Source organism: Monodelphis domestica, chromosome 2 (genome assembly GCF_027887165.1).
Source record: "Monodelphis domestica isolate mMonDom1 chromosome 2, mMonDom1.pri, whole genome shotgun sequence".
NCBI classification, from domain to species: Eukaryota; Metazoa; Chordata; class Mammalia; order Didelphimorphia; family Didelphidae; genus Monodelphis; species Monodelphis domestica.
In genome coordinates, this window is record NC_077228.1 from 466,985,004 (window position 1) to 467,010,953 (window position 25,950).

The 25,950-nt window shown below is 33.7% G+C and overlaps 1 protein-coding gene and 1 pseudogene across 5 annotated transcripts in view; one reads left to right on the forward strand and one right to left on the reverse strand.

Moving 5' to 3' along the window:
• The window catches only part of DBT (dihydrolipoamide branched chain transacylase E2), a 55,454-nt gene that overhangs the window by 8,892 nt on the left and 20,612 nt on the right, over positions 1–25,950 (reverse strand). For 2 of the 5 annotated variants that reach the window (XM_007485029.3, XM_056819128.1), the window contains 3 exons: positions 20,975–21,096; positions 14,418–14,655; positions 12,454–12,620 (listed from right to left, as the gene is read on the reverse strand). In XM_007485029.3, coding sequence (XP_007485091.1) covers positions 12,454–12,620; positions 14,418–14,655; positions 20,975–21,096 — 527 coding nt within the window. Of the gene's footprint in view, positions 1–12,453; positions 12,621–14,417; positions 14,656–20,974; positions 21,097–22,996; positions 23,039–24,595; positions 24,629–25,950 lie in introns of all 5 variants that reach the window. The other 3 variants (XM_056819129.1, XM_007485028.3, XM_056819130.1) reach the window with 3 other exon arrangements.
• On the forward strand, positions 2,199–2,298 carry LOC130457727 (U6 spliceosomal RNA; annotated as a pseudogene).

The window sequence follows — 25,950 nt, forward strand, 5'->3', positions numbered from 1 at the left end:
CAAAACTTCCTTCTACACCAGGAAGGGAGATAAATTTTAACTTCAACATATAAGTATGAACTTCAACATATAGGTAAGATCAAGAAAAAGGTTGGAAAAAGGAGCAAAGACAAAGAAAAAAAACTAAGAAAGCTACTTTAAACTAAGTTACTAATTACTACAAACCAATAAACATACTTTAACAATGGGGAAGATTAAAACACAAACTCAGAAGAGGACAATGAAACCAAACCAGAAATTTGTGAAACCTCAAAGGAAAGGGTAAAAGGGTATTCAAGCCCAAAAAGACTCCTGGAAGAGTTCAAAAGGAAGATGAAAAAGAAAATAATAAGTGATATATAGAAAAAAGGTGGGGGAGGGGGGGAGAGAAATGAATGAGTCAAAGTTTGGTAAAAGATAAGCAAGAACTCCCTGAAAAAAAAAAGCAAATCCCTAAGACACAAGAATCCATTAAAGAAAACAAATTCTTAAAAAGTAGAATTGGCCAAATGGAAAAGGAAGTGCAAAAGCTCAATGAAAAAAATAATTACCTAAAAATTAGAATTTAGCAAATCAAAACTAATGACTATATAAGACACCGGGGAACAAACAAACAAAAAAAAAATGAAGAAAATCTGAAATGTTTCATTGGAAAAGCAACTGAGCTGGGAAACAAAGGCAGGGAGAAAAAATCTAAAAAATCATTGGATTACCTGAAAGCCATGATCAAAAAAAGAGCCTGGATACCATATTATAAGAAATCACCAAGGAAAACTGCATTGATATCTTGAACAGGGGAAAATAGAAATTGAAAGAATCCACCAATTACTTCCTGAAAGAGATCACAAAATAAAAACTTCTGGAACTATTACACTTAATTTCTGGAATTCCCAGGCTAGGAAGAAAATATTGCAAGTAGCCAGAAAGAAAATTCAATTATCATGAAGCCATAGTCAGGATTCCAAATGACCTAGCAGCTTCTACATTAAAGGACTAGAGGATTTGGAATAGGATAGTATGTGAGGCAAAGGATCTAGGACAGCATTGGCAAAGTATTGGCATATGTGCCCAGTTGGCACTCAGGGAGCTGCTTCCTTCCCCCTCTTCCCAGGGCCCAAGGACATTTTTGTATGCCCTGCCACTCTGCCCAGTTTCCCAAAGCAAGCACTTCTTCTCTCTGCTCTCTTGGGTAATGTGGGAGACACAGTTTGAATTTGCCCTCTGGGCATTTGAACTTGAAAACCTTCTTCTCCAGTGCTGATCTAGGATTACAACTAAAAATCAACTACCTAGCAAAATTGTGCATAATCCTCCACTTAATGAAATAGAGAATTTCCATACATTCCTAATGAAAAGACCAGAGCTGAACAGAAAATTTGATGTTCCAAAATGGGACTCAAAGAGGCATAAAAAAGTAAAAAGAAAATATCAAAGGGATTCTGTAAAGTTAAACTAATAGCATTCCTACATTGGAAGATGATAATTAAGATGATGCTTAAGATATTCATGATAATCAAGATGCTTAAGGTATTTCTCCATTATTAGGGTAGTGAGTAGTACACATAGACAAGAAGTCAGGGGGTAAGTTGAACATGATGGAATGATATTCAAATAAAAAAATTAAGGGATAAGAAAAGAGGAACGGACTGAGAGAAGGGAAAAAGGAGATATAGTCAGGAATAAATTATATCATATGAGGAGGTGAATAAAAATATAGTGGAGAAGATTGGGGAGGGGAAATTTACCCTCATTTGAATTAGCTCAAGGTGGAATTAACATTCACACTCTGTCAGCTACAGAAGTCTATTTTACCCCATAGGGAAGTAGTAAGGGAAGAAGAATATGAGAAGTGGACGAAAGGAAGTATGAATTGGGAGAGGCAGTAGTCAGAAGTAAAGTATCTGTAAACAGGGAAAGGCTAAAATAAACAAGGGAAAAAATAAGATGGCAGGAAACACACCACTAGAAATCATAACGCGAATGGGAGGAATTCACACCCAAAATAGAAAAGGATAACATAGAGGATTAAAAAACATAATCCTACAACATTGTGCTATCCTCAAAAAACACATTTAAAGCAAGGAGCCACACATAGAGAGGTAAGGGACTAAAGCAGAATTTGTTATGCTTCAGCTGAAGTAAAAAAAAGCAGGAGTAGCAATCATGATCTCAGAGAAAGCAAAAATAAAAGTTTATCTAATTCAAAGAGATTAAGGAAAGTGCTCATTTTGACAACACATACTAAAATTAGAATGATAGATATTAGCATGGTCTTTGCATGAGGATGACAAATAAATTCATGAAGCATTCCATATTTTTAAAAACAGAAGGAAAAAAGAGATAAGGAGAGAAATTACATCTTGATAAAAGGTACTAAAGACCATAAAGTAAAATAAATACTTAAACTATACAAACCAAATGGCATAACATCCAAATTCTTAAAGGAGGAGTTACATAAATGACCAGAGGAAATAGTAAAATTATACTAGTGGGGGACTTCAACCTGCTCTTCTCAGAAATAAATAAATCCAACTAAAAAAAAATAGTTAAGGAGGTCAATAGAATTTTAGAAGAGTTAGATAGGATAAACATCTGGAGAAAACTGAATGGAAATAGAAAGGCATATACATTTTTCTTGTACCTTCACAAAAACTGACCATGTAATAGGGCATAAGAACCTCATAACCAAATGCAGAAAGGCAGAAATATTAAATACATCCTTCTCATACAGGAATGCAATAAAAATTACATTTAGCAAAAGGCTAAAGAAAGACTAAAAATTTTAGAAACTAATAATCTTATCCTAAAGAATAAGTGGATCAAAGAACAAATAAAAGAAACAATTAACAATTTAAAGAGAATGACAACAAGGAGACAGCATACAAAAATTCTGGTTTATAGTCAAAGCAGTAATTAGGGAAAAAAATTACATCTCTACATCCTTACATCAATAAAATAGAGAAAGAACAGAAAAACTAGAAAACTAGAAAAAAATTAGAAAAAGAACAAATTAAAAATCTCCAATTAAACACCAAATTGGAAATACTGAAAAATCAAAGGATTAATAAAATTGAAAGGTAAGAAAACCATTATAAGACAAGGAGCTGGTTTTATGAACCAATAAATTAGATAAGCCACTGGTTAATTTGATTAAAAAATGAAAGAAAAACAAATTGACAGTATCAAAAATGAAAAAGGTGAATTCACAACCAATGAAGAGGAAATTAAAGCAATTATTAGGAGTTAATTTTCCCAATTATATGCCAACAAATCTGATAATTTAAGTGAAATAAATGAATATTTTAAAAAACATAAATTGTCCAGACAAAAAGAAGAGGAAGTAGAATACATAAGCAATCTCATCTAGGCAAAAGAAATTAAATAAGCCATTGATGAATTGCCTAAGAAAAAATCCTCAGGTCCAAATGGATTTACAAGTGAATTCTGCCAAACATTTGAAGAACAACTACTTCCAATCCATGTAAACTATCTGCAAAATTAGGTGAAGAAGGAATTCTACCAAATTTCTTTTATGTCACAAATATATATATATATATGTATATATATATATATATCATATATACATATGTATGTATGTATGTATGTATATAGGGCTAATATCTAAACCACAAAGAGCAAAAGCAGAGAAAGGAAATTATAGACCAACCTCCTTGATGAATATTGATACATAAAATTTTAATAAAATACTAGCAAGGAGATCACAGTAATATATCACAAGAATCATATAATATGACCAGGTGAATTTTATATCAAGAATACAGGGATGGTTCAACAGTAGGAAAACTATCAACATAATTGCTGTGAATTTCAAAACTACTCCACCCTATTCAGACCATTCTTTAGAAGATCGGATTTAGCTATTTTCTAATCAAAAACAATAGAGATACTTGGAATAACAGAATCAGGTCTTGGAAACTACAATCTCTACCCTACTCAGTGTAACAAGATTAGGAAGGGCTGCAGCAAACTCAAGATTTAATTATTTGAGAATATGGCCTTCAACAGACATGTGCAAAAAAAAGGACAGACTTCTGGGCGGTCCTAGGTCAAGCTAGAGCCACCATTGGCACATGTGAGATGCAGGAAGTGAGGTAGAGAACAGCTTCTGGAGTTCTTGGGACTTCCTGTGAAGAGGGCTAGTGGGGTTGGAGGCTGGTGCTTGGAGTTGGAGGAGCCCCACAGACTGTTTTCCTTCAGATTGGTCACGTGAGTGATAAGGACTGATCCCTTTCCTTGCCTTGGCTATCCAGGGCCTTAAAAGCCCGCTTTGGCCCAGCCTGAGCCAGAGTGGGTATTTAAACTTCTTTCCTTCTCTCCCTTATCTCTCCCTTATCTCTCTCTCTCTCTCTCTCTCTCTCTCTCATACTTTCTTCCTCCTGTTTGTAATTAAAACACCATATTTAGCAGCTGACTTGAGTGTTTCATTTAGAATTACATACATGAATTCTGTGGCAATATTAATATATATTAATATATATCAGTCTTTTAAAGTGATTTCAATATCACATTGCCCATATCAATAACCAAACCAACAGAAATCATATTATTATCTCAATATATTCAAGAAAAGCTTTTGACAAAATACAATTCCCATTCCTATTAAAAACATTAAGGAGTTTGTTTTTATATGTAATTAGGAAAATAAATTATTTTTTAAAAACACGAGAGAGCACAGGAATAAATGGAGCTTTCCTTAAAATGATAAATAGTATCTCTCTAAAATCAGCAGAAAGTATTATCTGTAATATAGTAAGCCTTCCCAATAAGATCTAGGGTGCAGCAAGGATGCCCATTATTATCACTATTATTCAATATTGTACTAGAAATGCTAGTTATAGCAATATGAACAGACAAATAAATTGAAGAAATTAAAATAGGCAATGAGGAAACTAAGTTATCACTCTTTGAAGATAATATGATAGCATACTTAAAGAATCCTAAAGAATCAACCAAAAATCTAACTGAAATAATGAAAAACTTTAGCAAAGTTGCAAGATATAAACCCTACATACTACCAATGAAGTCCAACAGTAAGAGATAAAAAGGGAACATTCAGTTAAAATTAATATAAGCAATATAAAATATCCGAGAATCTACCTGCCAAGACAAACCCAAGGAACTATATGAACTTACTGGTTAAAAAAAAGTTAATCTTTATTGCAACAATAAATTTTAAAGTTTGAAATCGTAGTCAAGAGACTTTCAAAAGAAAAAGAATCTTAAATGCTATAATGACAAAGATAGCTTCTTATCTCACCTCTGTGTGTCCTCCAGTAATTCTATAATAGTAGGTATAGATTGTTAATAAGTGTTTCAATTGGAATTGTGAAATTAATTAGAACTTCAAGAGTCAGTAATGACAGGTGATAATTTACTTAGTTGTGCACACTTAACGTGAACACAGAATGTGAGTATTTTTAGAAATTCATCTCCAAGCTTGATGAGTCCCTATTTTCTTTCCTTCTCCCCTGTTTTCTAGTTTCTCTATCTTCAGAGTCCTTTTCCAAGAGATAGCATTATTTGTAATGCGGATAAGCTAGAACCCTTCCCAATGAGATCAAGAATGAAGCAACAATGTCCATTATTATCACTATTATTCAATATTGTATTAGAATGCTAGCTAAATATATAGACAAAAACTGAGACCGAGAGATCAAGTGATCTGCACAGATCTGCAAAACAAGACAATCAACCTTAATCTCTTCTTGACCTTCAGTCCCCTATTATCAAATACCCATTGGACAGCTGCATTTTGATGTTCCACTGGCACCTCAACTTCAACTTGTCCAAAATGGAATTATATTTTTCAAAAGAAATCCTTCTCTCTTTCAAACTTCTATTGATGGTACCACTGTTCTTTAAGTTACCCAGGTTCATAACCTTGGAACCATTTTTACACTCTTTCTCCCCTTTAATCTTTATATCCAATCAGCGAAGTCTTACTCATATTAGCTCCACATCTTTCATATCTAAAAAGAATAGCTAGCATTTACATAGAGTTTTGTAAAATGGTCTTCATGCTTTCAGCTTCTTCTCTCTTCAATCTTTCATGCAGTTGCCAAAATAGTATTTCTAAAACACAAATTTGACCATGTTACTTTTTTCTCATTTCCTTTATCTGATCCATTCAAGAAATCTACAATGGTACCCTAATGTCTCTAGAACAAAATCCTAAATTCTCGGCCTAGTGTATGATGTCCTTTGCCATCTGGTATAGGTATACAGGCTTAACTTACATAAGTCTCCTTCCCATGATCTTTATTCAAGCCATTCTGGTCTAACTGTTGCCCAGACATGACATTTCACCTCACTCTCATCCTTAGGCCTTTGCTCAAGTGTTACTTCAACTCATCTCCCCACTACTGTCTGTAATGCTCTCCCTCCTACCCAACCCATCAAAGCTTCCTTAGCTTAGCTTTCAACTTATCAACTCAGGTGACCCATCCAAGTCTTTTCTTTATAACCTCATATCATTGGTATGTTCTCTTCTTGAAAGTCAAAATTAATCAGCTTGAAAATGAGGCAAAGGAGATGAAAAATGACACCAAAGAAAATCAGAACAAAAGGAGAAGGATGACCAAAAAGCAAGTGATGAAATTCATTATTTAAAAACCAGAATCCAACAACCAGAAGCAAATGACTTCACAAGGCAGTAGGAAACTATAAAACAAAATCAAAAGAATGAAAAAATTGAGGAAAATATGAAACATCTCACCCACAAATGGAAGATCTAGAAAATAGGTCCAGGAGAGACAACTTAAGAATCATTGGACTACTGGACGATCATGACAAAAGAAAAATCCTGGACATCATTCTACAGGAAATTAACGAAGAAAACTGCCCTGACATTCTAGAACAAGAGGGAAAAGTGGAGATTGAAAGAATCCACAGATCACCTCCTGTACTTAATCCTCAATTAACAACACCCAGGAATGTTATAGCCAAATTCAAGAACTATCAGACCAAGGAAAAAATATTAAAAGCTGCTAAGAAAAAGTCATCCAGACATCATGGAATCACAGTTAGGATAGCAAAGGATCTGGCTGCATCTACACTGGAGGACCAAAAGACATGGGATATGATATTCCAAAAAGCAAGAGAACTAGGTCTACAACCAAGAATCAACTACCCAGCAAAACTGACTATATTCTTGCAGGAGAAAGTATGGTCATTTAACAAAATAGAAGACTTCCAAGCATTCAGAAAGAAAAGACTGGACTTGAACAGAAAATCTGATGCCCAAACACAGAACACAAGAGAATCACCAAAAGGTAATTAAGAAAGGGGAAAAAACAAAAAAAACCAAAAAACCCTTTTTTTAAGGGACCCAATAAGTTAAAATGATTGAGATCCCTACAAGAAAAGAGGATATTGTAACTCTTAAAAATTGTTATTATCACCTGAGGAACTAGAAGAATTATACTTAGAGGGAACAGTGACAAACTGCATAGGATGAAATGCCAAGACATACATATATGAATGCATAAATATATATAACTAGAGGTAAAAAAAGAGGTTAATACTAAGAGAAATGGGAAAAGAGACAAAACGGGGTAAATTTATGTCATAAAGAAGTACATGGTGGGAGTGGGGGAGAAAACCAATACACTGGAAGGGTAAAGAGGATGGAGACAGGAAATACTTAATTCTTATGTGCACTGAAATTGACTCAAAGAGGGAAGAACAATCGAATCCATTGGGGCAGAGAATTAAATTGAGCCCTATAGAGTAGAAGGGTAACAAATGGACTTATGGGGAGGGAAATAACACAAGGGAGGGAGAGCGTGAGGGGTACATTGAAAGGACTTTAAAGAAAAATAAGAGGGGAATAAGAAGGGGGAGGAAGAGAAGCAAAATAAGGATGGGAAATAGGGGATACTGGTGTAGAAGGAAATAATGAAAGAAGAAAGGGCAGGACTAGGAGTGGAAATCAAAATGTTGGGAAATACACAGCTGGTAATCATAACTCTGAATGTGAATGGAATGAACTCACCCATAAAACACAAGCAAATAGCATATTGGATTAGAAATCAAAACCCTACCATATGTTGTCTACGAGAAACACACATGAGGAAGGTAGACACACACAGGATAAAGGTAAGAGGATGGAGCAGAATCTATTGGGTATCAACTGAGAAAAAGAAAGCAGGAGTCTCAATAATGATATCTGATAAAGCTAAAGTAAAAATAGATCTAGTTAAAGGAGATAGGGAAGGTAATTACATCCTGATAAAAGGCAGTATAGACAATGAGGAAATATCAGTACTCAGCATGTATGCACCAAATGGCATAGCATCCAAATTTCTAAAGGAGAAACTAGTGGAGTTCAAGGATGAAATAGATAGAAAAACTATACTAGTGGGAGACCTGAACTTTCCTCTATCAGAACCGAAAAAAATAATAAGAGGTAAGAGATGTGAATGAAGTCTTAGAAAATTTAGAATTAGTAGATATGTAAAGAAAATGAATAGGGACAAAAAGGAATACACCTTCTTTTCAGTTGCGTGTGGTACATTCACAAATACTGACCATGTATTAGGGCATAAAAATATTGCAAACAAGTGCAAAAGAGCAGAAATAATAAATGCAACATTTTCAGGTCACAATGAAATAAAAATAATAATTAGTAAGGGTACATGGAAAGACAAATCAAAAATTAATTGGAAATTAAATAATATGATTCTCAAAAATCAGTTAAAGTACAAATCATAGAAACAATTAATAATTTCATTGAAGGAAATGACAAAGATGAGACATTCTTTAAAAAATGTATGGGATGCAGCCAAAACAGTACTTAGGGGGAAATTTATATCCTTGAGTTTATATATTAACAAATTACAGAAGGCAGAAGTCAATGAATTAGGCATGCAAATTAAAAACCTAGAAAGTGAACAAATTAAAAATCCTCAGATGAAAACTAAATTAGAGATCCTAAAAATTGAAGTAGAAATTAATAAAATCAAAAGCTAAAAGAACTATTATATTAATAAGACTAGAAGCTGGTATTTGAAAAAATAAATAAAATAGACAAAGTACTGGTCAATCTAATTAAAAAATTGAAAGAAGAAAACCAAATTAACAGTATCCAAGATGAAAATGGAGACTTCACCTCTAATAAATAGGAAATTAAGGCAATCATTAAAAACTATTATGCCCAATTATATGGCAATAAATATGCCAATCTAGCTGATATGGATGAATATTTACAAAAATATAAATTGCCTAGATTAACAGAAGAAGAAATAGAATACTTAAATAACCCCATATCAGAAAAAGAAATTGAACAAGCCATCAAAGAACTCTCTAAGAAAAAATTCCCAGGACCAGATGGATTCACAAATGAACTCTATCAAACATTCAAAGACAACTAATCTCAATACAGAACTAACTATTTGACAGAATAAGAAAAGAAGGAGCTCTACCAAATTCCTTTCATGAAACAAATATGGTACTGATTCCAAAGCCAGGCAGGTCAAAAACAGAGAAAGAAAACTATAGATCAATCTCCCTAATGAACATAGATGCAAAAATCTTAAATAGAATACTAGCAACAAGACTCCAGCAAGTTATCATGAGGGTTATTCATTATGATTAGGTGGGATTTACACCAGGAATACAAGAATGATTCAATATTAGGAAATCCATCCACATAATTGACCATATCAACAAGCAAACCAACAAAAATGATTATCTCAATAGACACAGAAAAAGCCTTTGACAAAATACAATACTCATTCCTATTGAAAACACTAGAAAGTTCAGGAATAGAAGGGCCTTTCCTAAAAATAATAAACATATATCTAAAACCATCAAGAAACATCATCTGCAATGGGGATAAACTAGAAGCATTCCCAAGAGGATCAAGAGTAAAACAAGGATGCCCATTATCACCTCTATTATTTAACATTGTACTAGAGACACTAGCAGTAGCAATTAGAGAAGAAAAAGAAATTGAAGGTATTAAAATAGGCAATGAGGAGACCAAGCTATCACTCTTTGCAGATGATATGATGGTTTACTTAAAGAATCCTAGAGAATTCACTAAAAAGCTAGTAGAAATAATCGACAACTTTAGCAAAGTTGCAGGATACAAAATAAACCCACATTAAGTCATCTTCTATATATTTCCAACACATCTCAGCAGCAAAATTTAGAAAGAGAAATTCCATTTTAAAATCACCCTAGACAATATAAAATATTCGGGAATATATATGCCAAGACAAACACAGGAACTATATGAACACAACTACAAAACACAATTAAAACTAGATCTAAATAATTTGAAAAACATTACTTGCTCATTGGTAGAACAAGCTAACATAATAAAAATGACAATTCTACCCAAACTAATTTACTTATTTAGTGCCATACTACGAAACTTTTTTACTGAATTAGAAAAAAAAAAAACATAACAAAATTCATTTGGAAGAACGAAAGATCAAGGATATTCAGGGAAATAATGAAAAAAAAATACAAAGGAAGGTGGCTTTGCAGTACCAGACCTGAAACTATACTATAGCAGTGGCCATCAAAACAATATGGTACTGGCTAAGACATAGAAAGGAGGAACAGTGGAATAGACTTGGGGGTAAGTGACCTCAGCAAGACAGTCAATGATAAACCCAAAGATCCCAGCTTTTGGGACAAAAATCCACTATTTGATAAAAACTACTGGGAAAATTGGAAAACAGTATGGGAGGGATTGGGTTTGGATCAACATCTCACACCCTAAACCAAGATAAACTCAGAATGGGTGAATGACTTGAACATAAAGAAGGAAACTATAAGTAAATTAGGTGAACACAGAATAGTATACATGCCAGATCTTTGGGAAAGGAAAGATTTTAAGACCAAGCAAGAGTTAGAAAAAATTACAAAATATAAAATAAATGATTTTTATCACATTAAATGAAAAAGTTTTTGTACAAACAAAACCAATGTAACCAAAATTAGAAGGGAAGCAACAAATCGGGGGAAAATTTTCCTAACAAAATCCTCTGACAAAAGTCTAATTACTCAAATTTATAAAGAGCTAAATCAATTGTACCAAAAATCAAGCCATTCTCCAATTGATAAATGGGCAAGGGACATGAATAGGCAATTTTTCAGATAAAGAAATCAAAACTATTAATAAGCACATGAAAAAGTGTTCTAAATCTCTTATAATCAGAGAAATGCAAATCAAAACAACTCTGAGGTATCACCTCACACCTAGCAGATTGGCTAACATGACAGCAAAGGGAAGTAGTGAATGCTGGAGGGGATGTGGCAAAGTATGGACATTAATTCATTGTTGGTGGGGTTGTGAATTGATCCAACCATTCTGGAGGGCAATTTGGAACTATGCCCAAAGGGCGATAAAAGACTTTCTGCCCTTTGATCCAGCCATAGCACTGCTAGGTTTGTACCCCAAAGAGATACTAAGGAAAATGACTTGTACAAGAATATTCATAGCTGCACTCTTTGTGATGGCCAAAAATTGGAAAATGAGGGGATGCCCTGCAATTGGAGAATGGCTGAACAAATTGTGGTATATGTTGGTGATGGAATACTATTGTGCTCAAAGGAGTAATAAACTGGAGGAATTCCATGGGAACTGGAATGACTTCTAGGAATTGATGTAGAGTGAAAGGAGCAGAACCCGGAGAACATTATATACAGAGACTGATACACTGTGGTACAATCAAATGTAATGGACTTCTCCATTAGTAGCAATGCAGTGATCCAGAACAATTCAGAGGGATTTTGAGAAAGAACACTATGCACATTCAGAGGAAAAACTGTAGGAGTAGAAACATAGAAGAAAAACAACTGCTTGATCACATGGGTTGATGGGGATAAGATTGGGGATGTAGACTCCTAAATGACTACCCTAGTGCAACATCAACAACATGGAAATAGGTTTTTATCAAGGACACATGTAAAACCCAGTAGAATTGCTTGTTGGTTATGGGAAGGGTCAGGGGATGGGAGGGGAGGGGAAGAATATGATTCTTGTAACCAAGGGAAAATGTTCTAAATTGATTAATTAAATACATTTTTTTAAAATTGAAATTTAATTTAAAAAAAAGAAATAAAATCTCCTATGATTATTTTTGTTTCATACTTTATATCCCCTGCAAAATACTTTATAGATAGTAGATGATTAATTAATGTTTAATGAAATGAACTTAATACATGTAAGATTATATGATCCTGACAAGACAGACTAGATGTCTCACAACAGACAACACTATACTTACTAAGGGAAATTCAATAAAAAATAGCAAGGATATACTTAGGGTAAGAATTCTTGGGGAACAAGGAAAAAAGGGGAATTTGTGAGAAATTTTAAATAGTATGTTTAAATAACAAGTAATATGAATGGAAAATCCATATTAAACAAACTATACTTTGATAAATTGAATTTCAAATGCTTTATATTTGACACATCTAACATAAGTGAAATCTCACCTTTAAGAAAAAAGGCATATAGGAGAGTTTAATTCCACGGGCCAAAGCTAAAGGTTTTAATTGTTCTCGTAGTTTAACAAGTTCAGTAAGGTCAACCTCATCACAATAACCAAAATGAGGAATCTTCATGGCCATAGTCATGGTCTTGACCATAGCTCTCTCAAAGCCTGGAAAAAATTAAATAACCATTTACTAGAAACTTACTTTATAAAAACATTACATTTTTAGAATGTTTATCTACATTTCAAAAATTAAATCTTTTTTTTTCTTATGACAGCCATCTACCTTACAAAAACTGGAAGCCACACATTTTAGATGATTAAGGGAAATTTATCCAAAGGTATTTGGCATTGTCCTAAGTGCTCCATGAAGGTGAAATCTTTAATAACTTAAGATAGGAATTTAAATAAATAAGCAGCCTCTTTTTACTTTTACTTTAGTTACACAATTATAATTTACGTTGCAGATAGTGTACCGATGTATTGTCGAAGTCTATAAATAAACCAGAACTTGCTACCATTTTGAAAATTTGAACTCAAAAGGAAAAGCTGAAATCTTGTATGCCTTCAAATAAAACCATAAATAAGAGAGCTTCTACTGAAAGAAAACTTGTTCCAGTATTACTCACTAGAAATTATCCAAAATTTACTTGTTTCACTAATACATGAAAATTGGAGAAAAATAGGAATTGCAATTATTTTGCAGCATCTTTATGAACTAATCCTCTAACCACTTGGTGGTCTAATAATAGAAAGTCAACAGCTTTTATTGAAGGATAAACAAAATGTAACAAACTATGAAAGGACAAAGCTAAGCAGATGGTCTCATCTACTGCTGTCACAACTACTTGATCTCCTTGTTTTGAAGACTGCAGTTTTGTCTAAAAGGACTTCTTTCAGAATTGTAAAAGTATTTGGTTACTTCCCCTTGTCTGTTGCCTTGGAACAAGGAATGTTTTCTTATAATAAATCCTACCAGTTGTATGCTAAATACTCCCTGCTTTTGATTTGGCTGATGCCTTCTTTTTCTCTAACCATTCCCCTCTCCTCTGTAAGGCTTTACATATCTATTCTAAGTTTTTGTAGAATGATAATGATTGGCTAGGTACTTTAAGCATGCCTGAACACAGGGGTCCCCAAACTTTTTACACAGGGGGGGCCAGTTCACTGTCCCTCAGACCACTGGAGGGCCGGAATATTAAAAAAAAAGAAAAACTATTAACAAATCTGTATACCGCTGTCTTGGAGAGTGGAGGCTGCAGCACTGGTTGTGATGGTCCTGTCACACCTTGCACAGGTCCATCACCACCACCACTATAGTGGGCAGCAGTATACACAGTGTGGAATCCTTTCCCCCAGATCTCTGCTCACCATGCTGACATCTTCCATTGTGTAGCCACATAATCCTTTGTGCAGTGCCTCGTTCTCATTCACTTACTCTCAGAACAAGGTGCCACACAAAGGATTATGTCACTGGAAGTAGTACTGTACGTGAGCAATGCCGCACTTTATGGCACTGCCACATACAGTACTCCATGAGCACAGGATGTGGATACATCCTGTGCTCCTCTCACCACCAATGAAAGAGGTGCCCCTTCTGGAAGTGCAGTGGGGGCTGGATAAATGGCCTCAGGGGGCCACATGTGGCCCATAGGCTATAGTTTGGGACCCCTGCCTGAACGGATATAAAAAAGAATTTGTATCCTAGAAAGCTGAGGCTGCTAATTCAGTGAAAGCAGTTTTCCTTAGCATGCTAATAAGTCTTTTACATTGTTTGGCCTCCTCTTTATGATCCTCAGTTACCAGATTCCCAGTGATAGACATATAACTCCCAAAAGGTTCCATTCCTTTAAGGTTGAGAAATTCCTTAGAAAATTCACTCACAAATTCATAAATTTGTCAATGTCATACTGACCAGACCTTCTGAAGAAGTTTCCTCAAAAGTTATTTTACTGATATATTTACCTGTTATGGGCTCTGTTCTGTCTTTGTCTGTAAATACTTTAGGTTTTGACACTGGTAAAGGAATAGGCTTATCTTTTGGTATAGTCTGGATTTTTTCAGATTTTGGTAAAGGTGTGATGATTTCAGATTTTGGTGATGGAGGTAAAATAGCTCCCGTTTGCTTTGCCAAATAATTGAGAATATCTTCTTTTAGGATTCTACCATCCTTTCCTGTTCCAACAACTTCACTTAGTTTTATCTGAAAATAATGTGTAAGAAAAATAATATTCCTTTTGGTTAATAAATTATTCCATTCTGAATAGGACAAATATAAAATGAACACCATTATTATATCAAAATAATCTCTAGAAATAATACTATTTTTTCAAAACTTTCAAAACTTTAGTATGTCTCACTTATAAGAAATTACTTTGGGGCAGTTAAGTGGGTCAGTAGATTGAGAACCAGGCCTAGAGAAGACAGGTCCTGGGTTCTAATCTGGATTTAGATACTTCCTAGCTGTATGATCCCAGGCAAATCACTCAAAACTAATTTTTTAGCCTTTACCACCTTTCATCCCTGGAAGCAAAATATAGGACTGATTCTAAGATAGAAGGTAAGGATTTTTTTTAAGTCTACTGTAATGTTTGTATCCGAGTCAAGTAAATTTCTAAGAAGTTAATCGTAGGCTGAGAAGATGAAAGGAATTAATATAATTAATTAATAAAGGAACAATAAAAAACAAGGGGAAGCTATAAGATGTATAATATTAGCCATCGATACTTTTTTAAGGTTTCTTTTTTTTTAATATGCTCTGCTGATATCTTTTATCTTTTTCACAGTCATTTCAATAACACTGGTTCTAAATTAAGCCCTACTTTTCAACAATATTAACATTTGATTTCTGGTCTTTAGTTTTATCAATGATAATAATAGTTAACATTTGTATAGAGTTTACATATGTGCCAGGTACTATACCAACTACTCTATGATTATTTCACATTTGATCCTCACAACAATTCTGGGAGGAAAGTGCTCTTATTATCGTCATTTTGTAGATGAGGAAATTAAGGTAAACAGAGATTAAGAAATTTGCCCAGGATCATACACAGCTAATAAGTGCCTGATGTTTGATTTTAACTCGTGACTCCAGACTCAGTGGAGCCTATCAACAATGCCACTTAGCTGCCCATATAATTGGATATTAGCTATTGGCATAAGAAAATATAGATTTTGCATAATCTACTTCCTACTACTAGTTGATTTTACCTATGTAATAATAGTTAACATTTATTAAAGTTCACAAAGTGCTATACTTTTTAAAAAACCCTTACCCTCTGCCTTGGAACCAATACTGTATAGTATTGGCTGAAGAACAGTAAGGACTAGGCAATGGGCATTGAGTGACTTGGTCAGTCACACTGCTAGGAAGTGTCTGAGGCTAGATTTGAACTTAGGACCTCCCATGTCTAGGCCTGGTTCTCAATCCACTAAGCCACCTCGTTGCCCTTTCTGCATAACATTTTTAAAAAAATTAAACCCTTAAAAAAAAAATTAAACCCTTACCTTCCATCTTGGAATCAATACTGTATATTGGTTCCAAGGTAGAAGAGTGGTAAGGGCCAGGCAATGGGGGTCAAGTGACTTGCCCAGGGTCACACAGCCAGGAAGTGGCTGAGGCCAGATTTGAACCTAGGACCTCCCATCTCTAGGCCTGACTCTCAATCCACTGAGTCACCCAGATGCCCCCTGCATACCATATTTTAAGAAGGAAACTGACAAGTTTTCTTTCTAAGGAACCCTTGCAGAAAAGGGCAACCCAGATGGAAAGAATCCTGGGGTCTAGGAAGTAGGTTGATTTAGCCTGGAGGAGATAAAACTTAGGAGAACATGATAGCTTTCTTCAAGTATCTGAAAAGCTGCCAAATGGAAGTGGGATTAGATTTGTTGTATTTAAATATGTGGGAACTGCTGAGAACCAAATTTCAACTTCATAGAATTAAAAACTTTTTTTTTAACATTCCTTTTTTCATTTTGAATTTCAAATTCTCTCCTCTCCAGGCCCTCTCCTACCACTGAGAAGGCATGCAATATGATTCCCATTATGCATGTGAGGTCATATTAGACTTGTTGCAAAAAAATAAAAAAGCAAGAAAAATAAAGAAAATGAGAAAAAATATGCTTCAATCTGCACTTAGAGGTCATTAGTTCTCTCTCTGGAAGCAGATGCCATTTTTCATCAGTCTTTTGGAACTGTCACAGAGCATTGTATTGATCAGAATGGCTAAGTCTTTCACAATTGAGTGTTGTTATATTTCTGTTACTGTGTACAATGTTCTCTTTGTTCTGCTCACTCTACTTTAAGTTTTCCCTGTTAAAGAAAAAACTTTTTAAAAATTAAAAATGTCCCGAGGTGAAATGGATTGGCGCTGGAATGATTAAATTCATTTGAAGTCTTTAATCAGGGATTATTGAGAATGTTAAAGAAGGGATGTTCAGATTCAGTTTGACTTCAAATAAAGATTCAGTAATCTTAAATTAAAAGGAGAGTTGTGGTCCAAGGAGAAACTTACTAAAAAACTGCTTGAAAGTACTTTTTCACACAGTCATTAGTTCACTGTCACATGCAATTTGTGGTTTCTGGCAGTAATGAGTTCCTTTTCACTATAAATATTTAAACAAAGACTAAACATTAAGGATGTTTTACAGGAAATTCATTTTTTTGGGCAAGGAGCTAGAACAGATCATAGGATCATATATTTAGACCTGTAAAGGACCTTACAGGTTATCTAGTCCAAAGATCCTGATTTTATAGATCACAAAAGAGGCCAAGAGAGGTTAAATAACATGCCTAAATTCACAGTCAAGATTCAGACTTGGGTCCTCTGAATTAAAATGCTCCCAGTCATTGTCACACTGCTTAAAACCTCACCTGTGTATATTATTGTAGGCCTAAAGGAACAGATCTAAATGATTTCACTGTCACCAGCACAGCACTTAAACCTCAAAGAGCCCTGGTCTTTGCTATCTTCTACTTCTGTACCTTGATAGTCTGGACCACCAGGTCTTTCTTTCTGTCCTGCAGTTGAATTTTCTTGTATGTACTACCTTATCCAATTAGCATATGAACTCCCCAAGAGGAAGAAATTGTTTGCTTTTCTATCTGTAACTTCAAAGCTTAGCACAAAGCCTGCCCCATAAAGAGTGCTTACATTTTTTTCATTCATTTAAAGAGAATGATATATAGAAAATAGTAATCCAAATGTACTTAATTAAACTTTAAGGCATTTGAAACTCTAGGATTTTATCCCACAGAGGTTTGTTGCTTACATTTACATTATTTACTCTTGAGTAAAGATACAATATAAGTTTTAAAAAGATATGATTTTTTTAGGCCACTTTACTCCCTGTTTTATTTTTTTTGCCTCTTAATTTTTGACATTGCTACAAGGTATTTCTATTAAATTATAATACTATTCTCTATACATTAATATGTTCTAAGAAATATTCTTGCAAATATCATGCATTAATTCTTTAGTCTTGAGCTGTTTCACTTCTATGAATGAATGCTTTTCAAAGGATGAAGTTACCCTTGAAAAACAATTCTGTCACAATCTGGATGAATCTATTATTCCATCAATGTGAGTACTGCCTCCAATACTACAGATCACAATCACCTTTTCAGTGCAACTTTTGTCTATGTTCTCTTACAAATTTTATGAGATATCCATTTAACACACTTGGGGCATTTCTTTAGATCTTCTGACCCTAAATAGACTAATGGAGCAAAGAGATTGAGTTTCTATCACACCTTCCTCTCACTGCATAGATAACTCATTTCTTTTTCCAGTAATATATCTCTTGGGCCCACTGCTTGTGATACACTGAAACTTATTTACAGGCCTCAAACATACTAATAATGATTGACATTTACCATAGCATTTTAAAGTCTGGAAAGTATTTCACATACATTATTGTTTGAGTCATTGGCTTACCTGCAACTTTAATTCTTCAGAGACTATGGTTATTTCATAATTCATAGCCATACAGGATGGTTGGATTTATGTATATTATTTTCTGACTGTAAACTTAATAATTTAAAAAGCTGTGTTTAAATATTCTTGATTTAGCTTTACTTTAAAAAAATCAAATGTCAAAATCTGGAACTACGAGATTACTATTAGATAGGTAATTTCTAAACATTTACTACTTCTACAAACAGTGGATTAGCTACTGTACTGCTCTCCACTTATTTGTAGTAAGGCAAATTGAGGTCAAATACTATAACCCATTTCTAGAGGCAATATTTTCTAAGTTAAAAAAAACTAACTAAGTAACTATAAATTAGAAATAGAGACAACTCTTACTCATTTAAAGCAAGCAGTGAGGTTAAAAAATTCAGTAATAACTATAAATTAGAAAAATGAGGCAGCTCTTGTTCATTTGAAGCAAGCAATGAATTCACTGTTTCTAAACTATAATTATATTTATATAAATAATTATCATCTATCATTCCTTATTTTCCACTATTCCTCTAGTAATTTTTTCAGGAAAAAATTTATTCTTTTCTTAGATCCTTGCCTTCTCCCCATCTGCTATTCTAGTATGCTAACCTAGAGATATGAATAAATACTATTTCAAGAAATATTATAGGAATATTTTGATTCTTCAATGATCAGTGACTGATATTTCACTTCTGTAATCTTATTCTTGTAGGTACTGCCTCAGAGGCCACAAGCCATTTGTTCTTTCTTATTCTATGCTCTTGTACCAGTCCTCCATAAATTCTCCAGAACTGTTTCATTTATCATACTCCTTGCCTTCCTTGGGCATTAATAGAGTAAACGTGTTATTTCTTTCTCTCACTATATAAATGTCCAACACATTTTCTGGTCATATAGCTTTCTTATGGTATCTTGTATGAAACTTCTAGAGTTCTAGTCTTCCTTAGCAATATACTACAGCCTATATATGATTACTGTATGTCCTTTAGCTGGCTTTTAAATCACCTGAAATTTTGCTTCTTTGGAGAATGTAGTTTTCCATGACTATAAGTACACAATGTGCTCTATCAATTTGTAGACAGAAGATGTAAGAAAAGAATAAAAATTTCTATTATTAAAAACTGAAAGTTGAAAAAAACACTAGAGGACCAGTGAGGAATGGGGAATAGTAACTATTCACATATAGCAGTACAAAAATTAATATGGTCAAAAAATGAATGAAACTGGAGGGATTCTTTGCAATGCTCAAGATTTCACAAAAAATGGGACAAAAATCATCTTGTCCAATGACTCTAATTAATAATATCAAGCTAGCCCCAAAATACGGAGAATTTTGCTCACGAAAGATATTTACCACTATCATAGAAGATGTTCAGCAAAGGGTCCAAAGTGGGAGAAGTATTCCTGATACTTTAAGAAATCACCTATAAGTTCCTCTTTGCAGATGACATTATGTGGCTTACAAGAAGATCCTGAATATTGTAGCACCTCCTAAAAAAGCTTATAAATATAAACTATGCAACAAATTAGAAATCTAAAAACATTCAACACAGGGGCTAAATCTGTTTAAAAAATTTTAACTTCACAAGTACAAGATGAGAGAGATATGGCTAGACAATTCATCTGAAAAACATACAAAGGGGTTTTAATGGGCTTTACTAACTCCAGAAGAGCCAACAGTACATAATAGCCAAAGCTATTGCTATTGATATTATATAATAAAAATATTGTTATTACAGGGCTGCTGTCTAAGAAAGTGAATGGCTTAGATTCTGCAATGGTCATATTATATCTGAAGTATTATATTTAGCTCTGGGCACCACATTTTGGGAAGGAAGTTAATAAGTTTGTAAAGAATATGAAAATAACATTCAAATAGCTGAAGGACTGTTAGGTGGAAAAGAGAGTAGAAATGTTCTATTTGCCTCCAGAGGGAAGCAAAAGAAGCCATCCTAGGGTGGAATGAACTATTTGAGAAAATAAAGGGTGTCCCCCTCAGTGGAAGTTTTTCAAACAAAAGCTGGATGGCTAGCTAGTCAGCATTTATTAAGCACTTATTATATGCCAGGAACTATGCTGAATGCTGAAGATCTAAAGAAAAGCAAAAACACAGTCCACCCTCAAGGAGCTTACATTCTAATGGAAGAGATAACATGCAAACAACTATAGCCTCCTGTTACACTATAAAGGGGATTCTTTTTCAGTTACAGACTGGATATTAAATAGACTCTCAAAGGTCCCTTCCAAATTTGAAAAGAATTTGACCTCAGTATCCATGTTAGAAAAACCAAGTAGATGACAAATTCCTAATGTATAAACTATTTTATATAGCTGGATCAAAAGCCCACTGACACATAGATACATGAACACATAGACCGTGGATAGATGCTACAGATGAATAATTAAATGGGCCCCACATTGAGTAAGTAGTCAAAGTGGTCTGGACTGCTCTTGGAAAATTGTTCAGTGCCTTTCAGGATCTCAAATTTCTCTCTAAACAAGTAATATAAATATACCATCTTTAAAAAAAAAAAAAGTAGTAATACATACAGAAAAATTAGTGGGAGAACCTACATTGTTTTCCATGGCAAGGCGACGAACTGCAGGAGTTGCTAGTGTTTTATGGCCCTTTATTTCCTGGTGGGTATGTTCATCATGAAACACTGCAGGTGTTTCAACAACATCTTCTTCTGAATCTGGAAATAAGGTAAAAGACTGTATTAATTAAAAATATTAAGTGAACACCAATTTTAGCTTTGCTAAAATCATAAGCACGAATTCAGATTTTTTTCTAAAAAATAAAAATACATAAATGTAAGATTGAGTATTTGATAACAGCAAAGTATATTACTACCTAGCAGAAATTAAGCACATGGTACTAATAACACTAAAAGGAAGGGTTCTTCAGTGTACTGCTAGGGGATTCTGATGGGTATCTATTACAAGATAAAAGAAAACTATGTATTTGTGTAGAATTAAGGCAGCAGTTACAAGTTAAAGGAGAAAAATAACTTATGTTTCATAAACTGATAATACATGTTGCACACAAAGCATTTTCCAATATATTTTTCTAACTCTAAAACTGAACAAGATATGAAATGTGGGCTAGTGGCTAGACATATAGAAACAAGAAGACTGAAAATCTCAGCAAGTACTTCCCTGTATCCCTTGCCCTATGACTACTAGGGCCTACTATTTCACAATATGTCATAGAACTCAAACAGGAAGGAGCTTCTGAGGTCACCTAGTCTAACACAAAACTGAAAAAATGCTATCTACATCCAAAAAGTGATCATCCAGCTTTGGTTTGAAGATCTCGAATGAGGAAGAATCCAATATCCATTACATCAACCCATTCTACTTATGGATAATTCTAATGGTTAGGAAGTTTTTTTCTTACCTTAAACCTAAATTTACCTTCATGCAACTTCCACCTTTTGCTACTAGTTCTGCTCTCTTACATATGATAGCCCTTGAAATATTTGAAAGGGATTATTATCATGTGCCCTTGAGAATCCTCTCCTCCAAGCTAAATATTTCCAGTATTCTCAATTAATTTTCGTAATGCATGAACACAATGCTCCTCAGCATTCTGGCTGTCCTTGCCTGGCTACATTTCAGTTTTTCAATATAGCTCCTAAAATGTGATAACTAGAATAAAAATTCTAGATAGAGTCTCACCAGGGAAAAATACAAAAAGTTTATTACCTCTATAGTTTTATAAGACTCTCTTAAGGTTGATTCAAGAGATTGAATTAGTTTAGTGGGGTGGGGTTTGCAATAATGGCATATTGATAATTCCTACTGAGAATTAAGAGAATTAGGGCAGCAAACAGTTAATTATGAGAACTGAGTAAGCCAGACTATCTTGTAACTCAATTCTGGAGTTAGATGTTTCTATTCAGTTATAGATCTGTCTAATCCAACTTGTTTTGTGAGAAAACTTTATTCAATTGTAGGAATTGGGAGAAAATCTTGTTACTTTGTCTGAACCTAGCCCTCTGTGGCTAGGAAGCTTGACCACCCCAACTATTGCTAAGAGATCCTTAACCAAAAACTTACAGCTTATTGACTAGAAATCCAGTCAGATCCAAATATTGATGCAAGGAGTTTTCTCCCAATTGTAAATCTCAAGCAATCCATTTGTCATATATGAAAACTAGCCCCATACTGATCAGTTATTTCCATGTTGCTTTGATTGTTTCCAGATACTTGGGGGGAATGGGATACCTCTTTTTCTGAATTCAGGAAATTGTACCTATTCCTTTCTCCTCCTCCCAACTTATAAAGTCCCAAATCTTTCATGGTATTAGAAGTCATTTTGCTTAATGTTATATTGTTTCCTTTTAATTAGTTAGCCTTATTTAACTGTTTTTAATATATAAAAGTCTCTTTCCTCCTGTGTTTGGAAATTGGCAGACATTGCTTATAAAAACCGATATGCTTAGATCAAACCTTTGTTTCCTCAGTCATTTCATCTTTCACTCACCACAGCTTGTAGTCCAACTAAATGCCCCCAGCTCTTCAGGTGATTTGAGCTGACTGAGGGCAGTTAAGTGCTCACTGACTATCTCCTTACTGATCTAAGGTACTAACCTTTATTAACCAGTTTTGTTCTGTCTGTTGTTCTGTCTACTCCTGAGCCGGAAAAAAAGAAGGAAAATGAGAGTTGAGAAGCTGTCTCCTTTGACATCTGTTTTCTTTCACCCAAGCTGAGCAGTAGTTTAAACCTTTCTTTTCCTCAATATAACTTAAAAATCCCTTTTTTGTCAAACTCAAATTTTTTTTCAGTCATTCTGAATTTTTATAACAGATGCCTCACTTTTGTAAAGTCTTTTCAACATTCTTTTGGCCACATACAACTTTAATTAGTCAAAGAATATGATATTCCATGATTTGCAATCATATGACATCAATAGATGCCACAAGACTTTTACTTCAGGAAAATGACTACTTAGTATCAGAGTGATATTCAACAATAACAACAGCTGCTTTATTTAGTACTTTAAAGGTATGCAAAAGACTTTACATGTATTATTTAAATGGACTGTTAAAACAATTTAGTGAGGTAGACACTATCCTTAATCTATAGATTAGGAAACTGATACTGAAAGAAGTAACTTGGCCACACTCCTACCTCAGCAATGTCAGACCTGAATCATTTTATGTTTTAGACTAAATTAACGTGAGTTTCTCCCCATTCCAAATCCAGCACCCCTCATACAATATCTCTTCTATAATTATCATGCATATTTATAGTTCAAAGCACTTTGCTGCTACACATCACTATTCAACATTCTCCCATTGACTTTTGAAACCACTCAAGCTAGAATTAAGAGGTATATTTATTTGAGTTATATCAACTAACAAGCATTTACTAAATGCTTATTCTGTGCCAGGCATTAGGAAGACAAAGATAAAAATTACATTTTATTGTAGATATCTATTCACAAAAGTAAAAATAGATAAGAATTTGACAATTAAAAAGGCATAAGTTTCAGCTATCTATTCTTTTATATGGAACGAGGTGACATGGAGATTACAAAATTATACAAAGGAAGCTAGAAAAAATATTAGTTTTACAGTATGAAGTTACAGTAGAGAAGTAAATAATTTAATGAAATAGTGGAACCATACTCTAGAACTAAACACCATTATATAGTACAATAAGGTTTACAAAGTTTTTCCTGACAACCCTGTGATGTGGTGATTTACAGATGAGAAAACTTCAGTCAAAGAAGTTAAATGAGTTAGATGTCTGGTTTGTGGCAAGCACTGGACCAAAATTTGAACCCAAGTCTCCTGACTCAAAGATCAGCGTTATACCATGTTGAAAAAGCTTTATTCTATCTTCCTTACAATGAATATGCTACATTATAATGAGACTCCAATTTGTAAAATTGTGAGTTTTCTAAGACTTATAATTTTTAAGTATTACAATTGTTATTAATTAAGTATACATCAAATAATTATGGGTTTTCATACAGCCTAAGAAGTTTTAGGAAAATTTTGGTCAAATTTCCAGACTACTTAAAAATCAAGACAGGAATGGAATTTGCAATATGTCAAAAAAAAGCAAAAGTCAAGTTGGTATTACAAAAGAAGAAAACATGGCAAATTGTTTAAATTAATATACTAGGAGTTAAGATTCTATTTCTATATTTATATAATATAATGTGAATTTAGATTTTATACCTTAAATGATTCTTTGCCTCAGTGTTTTCCCATCTGTAAAATGACAATAATATTTTATCAATAAATTATGTACCACAAAGGGAAAAAAAAAGACTCTCAGCAATATTTAAAAATCATAAAAATTTAGGGCTCTTATACATATTCTCTCACCTTAAAAGAGAAAACTTTAATTATAATCTTAGTATAACAGATATTTTTTTCAATAAATAAACATATTAAGCTCCTACAATGTACAGGCATTGTGTTAAGGGCTAAGGATATGAGAAGAGCCCTTGGGAAGCTATTTTAATAAGACTTGGTAATATCTCTGAGAACTAAAAGTCAAACAAAATAACTGGCTGAATGAGACCCTGACAATGTTTGATTATATCACTTTCCTACTCAAGAAGCTATAGTAGCTCTCACAAAATACTAACTCTTATGTTTGACTTTTAAAACTCTTCACAATGTAGCTCCAGCTTAACTTTCTAGTATTATCATATATTACTCTTCAAACATTCTATGGCCCAAGAGAAAGACTCTTTAGATTTAGCATATTGCCAAAAGTATCTATGACACAAAAAAGTTAATAACACGATCCTGATCCCTACAATTGCTAGTGGCCTTCCCTAGGAAATTATGTGCTTGCATATACTTTTACATTTAATTTTGTCCCTACCTTAACCCAACAGAATACATATTTTGAAGGCAGGGAAAGCTATATTATGTATTTTAGAGTTTAACCTTATAAAACAATTTGACTTAGATTATATTGGTTAAGGCCTCTGAAGAAGGAAATGCTTGTTTAAATTCATTAGTCATAGGTAGGAGCTTCAGATCTGCTGGATTCTGTGTGGAAAATGAAACAACCATACCAAAAAGGATTATTGTCTTCAAATCATCAAAAACAATACATGACGTGATATAATGATGGCATGAATACAATTGTAATCCATTTATATTTATATTTATAGTAATTTATTACTAAATAAATGGATGGAATTTTACATGAGCATTTAAGGGAGTTTTAAAAAATTTTACATAATTTCCAAATGTATAGCTTGTTTAAACCTTATGCTGAAATTTATCCTTCCTGAAATGTATCTTCTTTCTAATAAGTTGTTATGTACATAATGTTAGGAAGAAGAGTATTTAATTTTTTTGTGTTGTGATCCCTTTGGTAGTCTAGTAAAGGCTACTGAAACCCTTCTCAGAATGTTATTTTATTTTTAAATTCATAATTGAAGGAATTACTAAATTTTGGTGAGAGCTCGGTGAAAGTAAAGATGTAATTGTTTTCCCATTTAAGTTCATAGACTTTTCAAAGTCTGACCACAGCCCCTTCAGAGCTGGGGACCCCAGGTTAAGAATTCCTG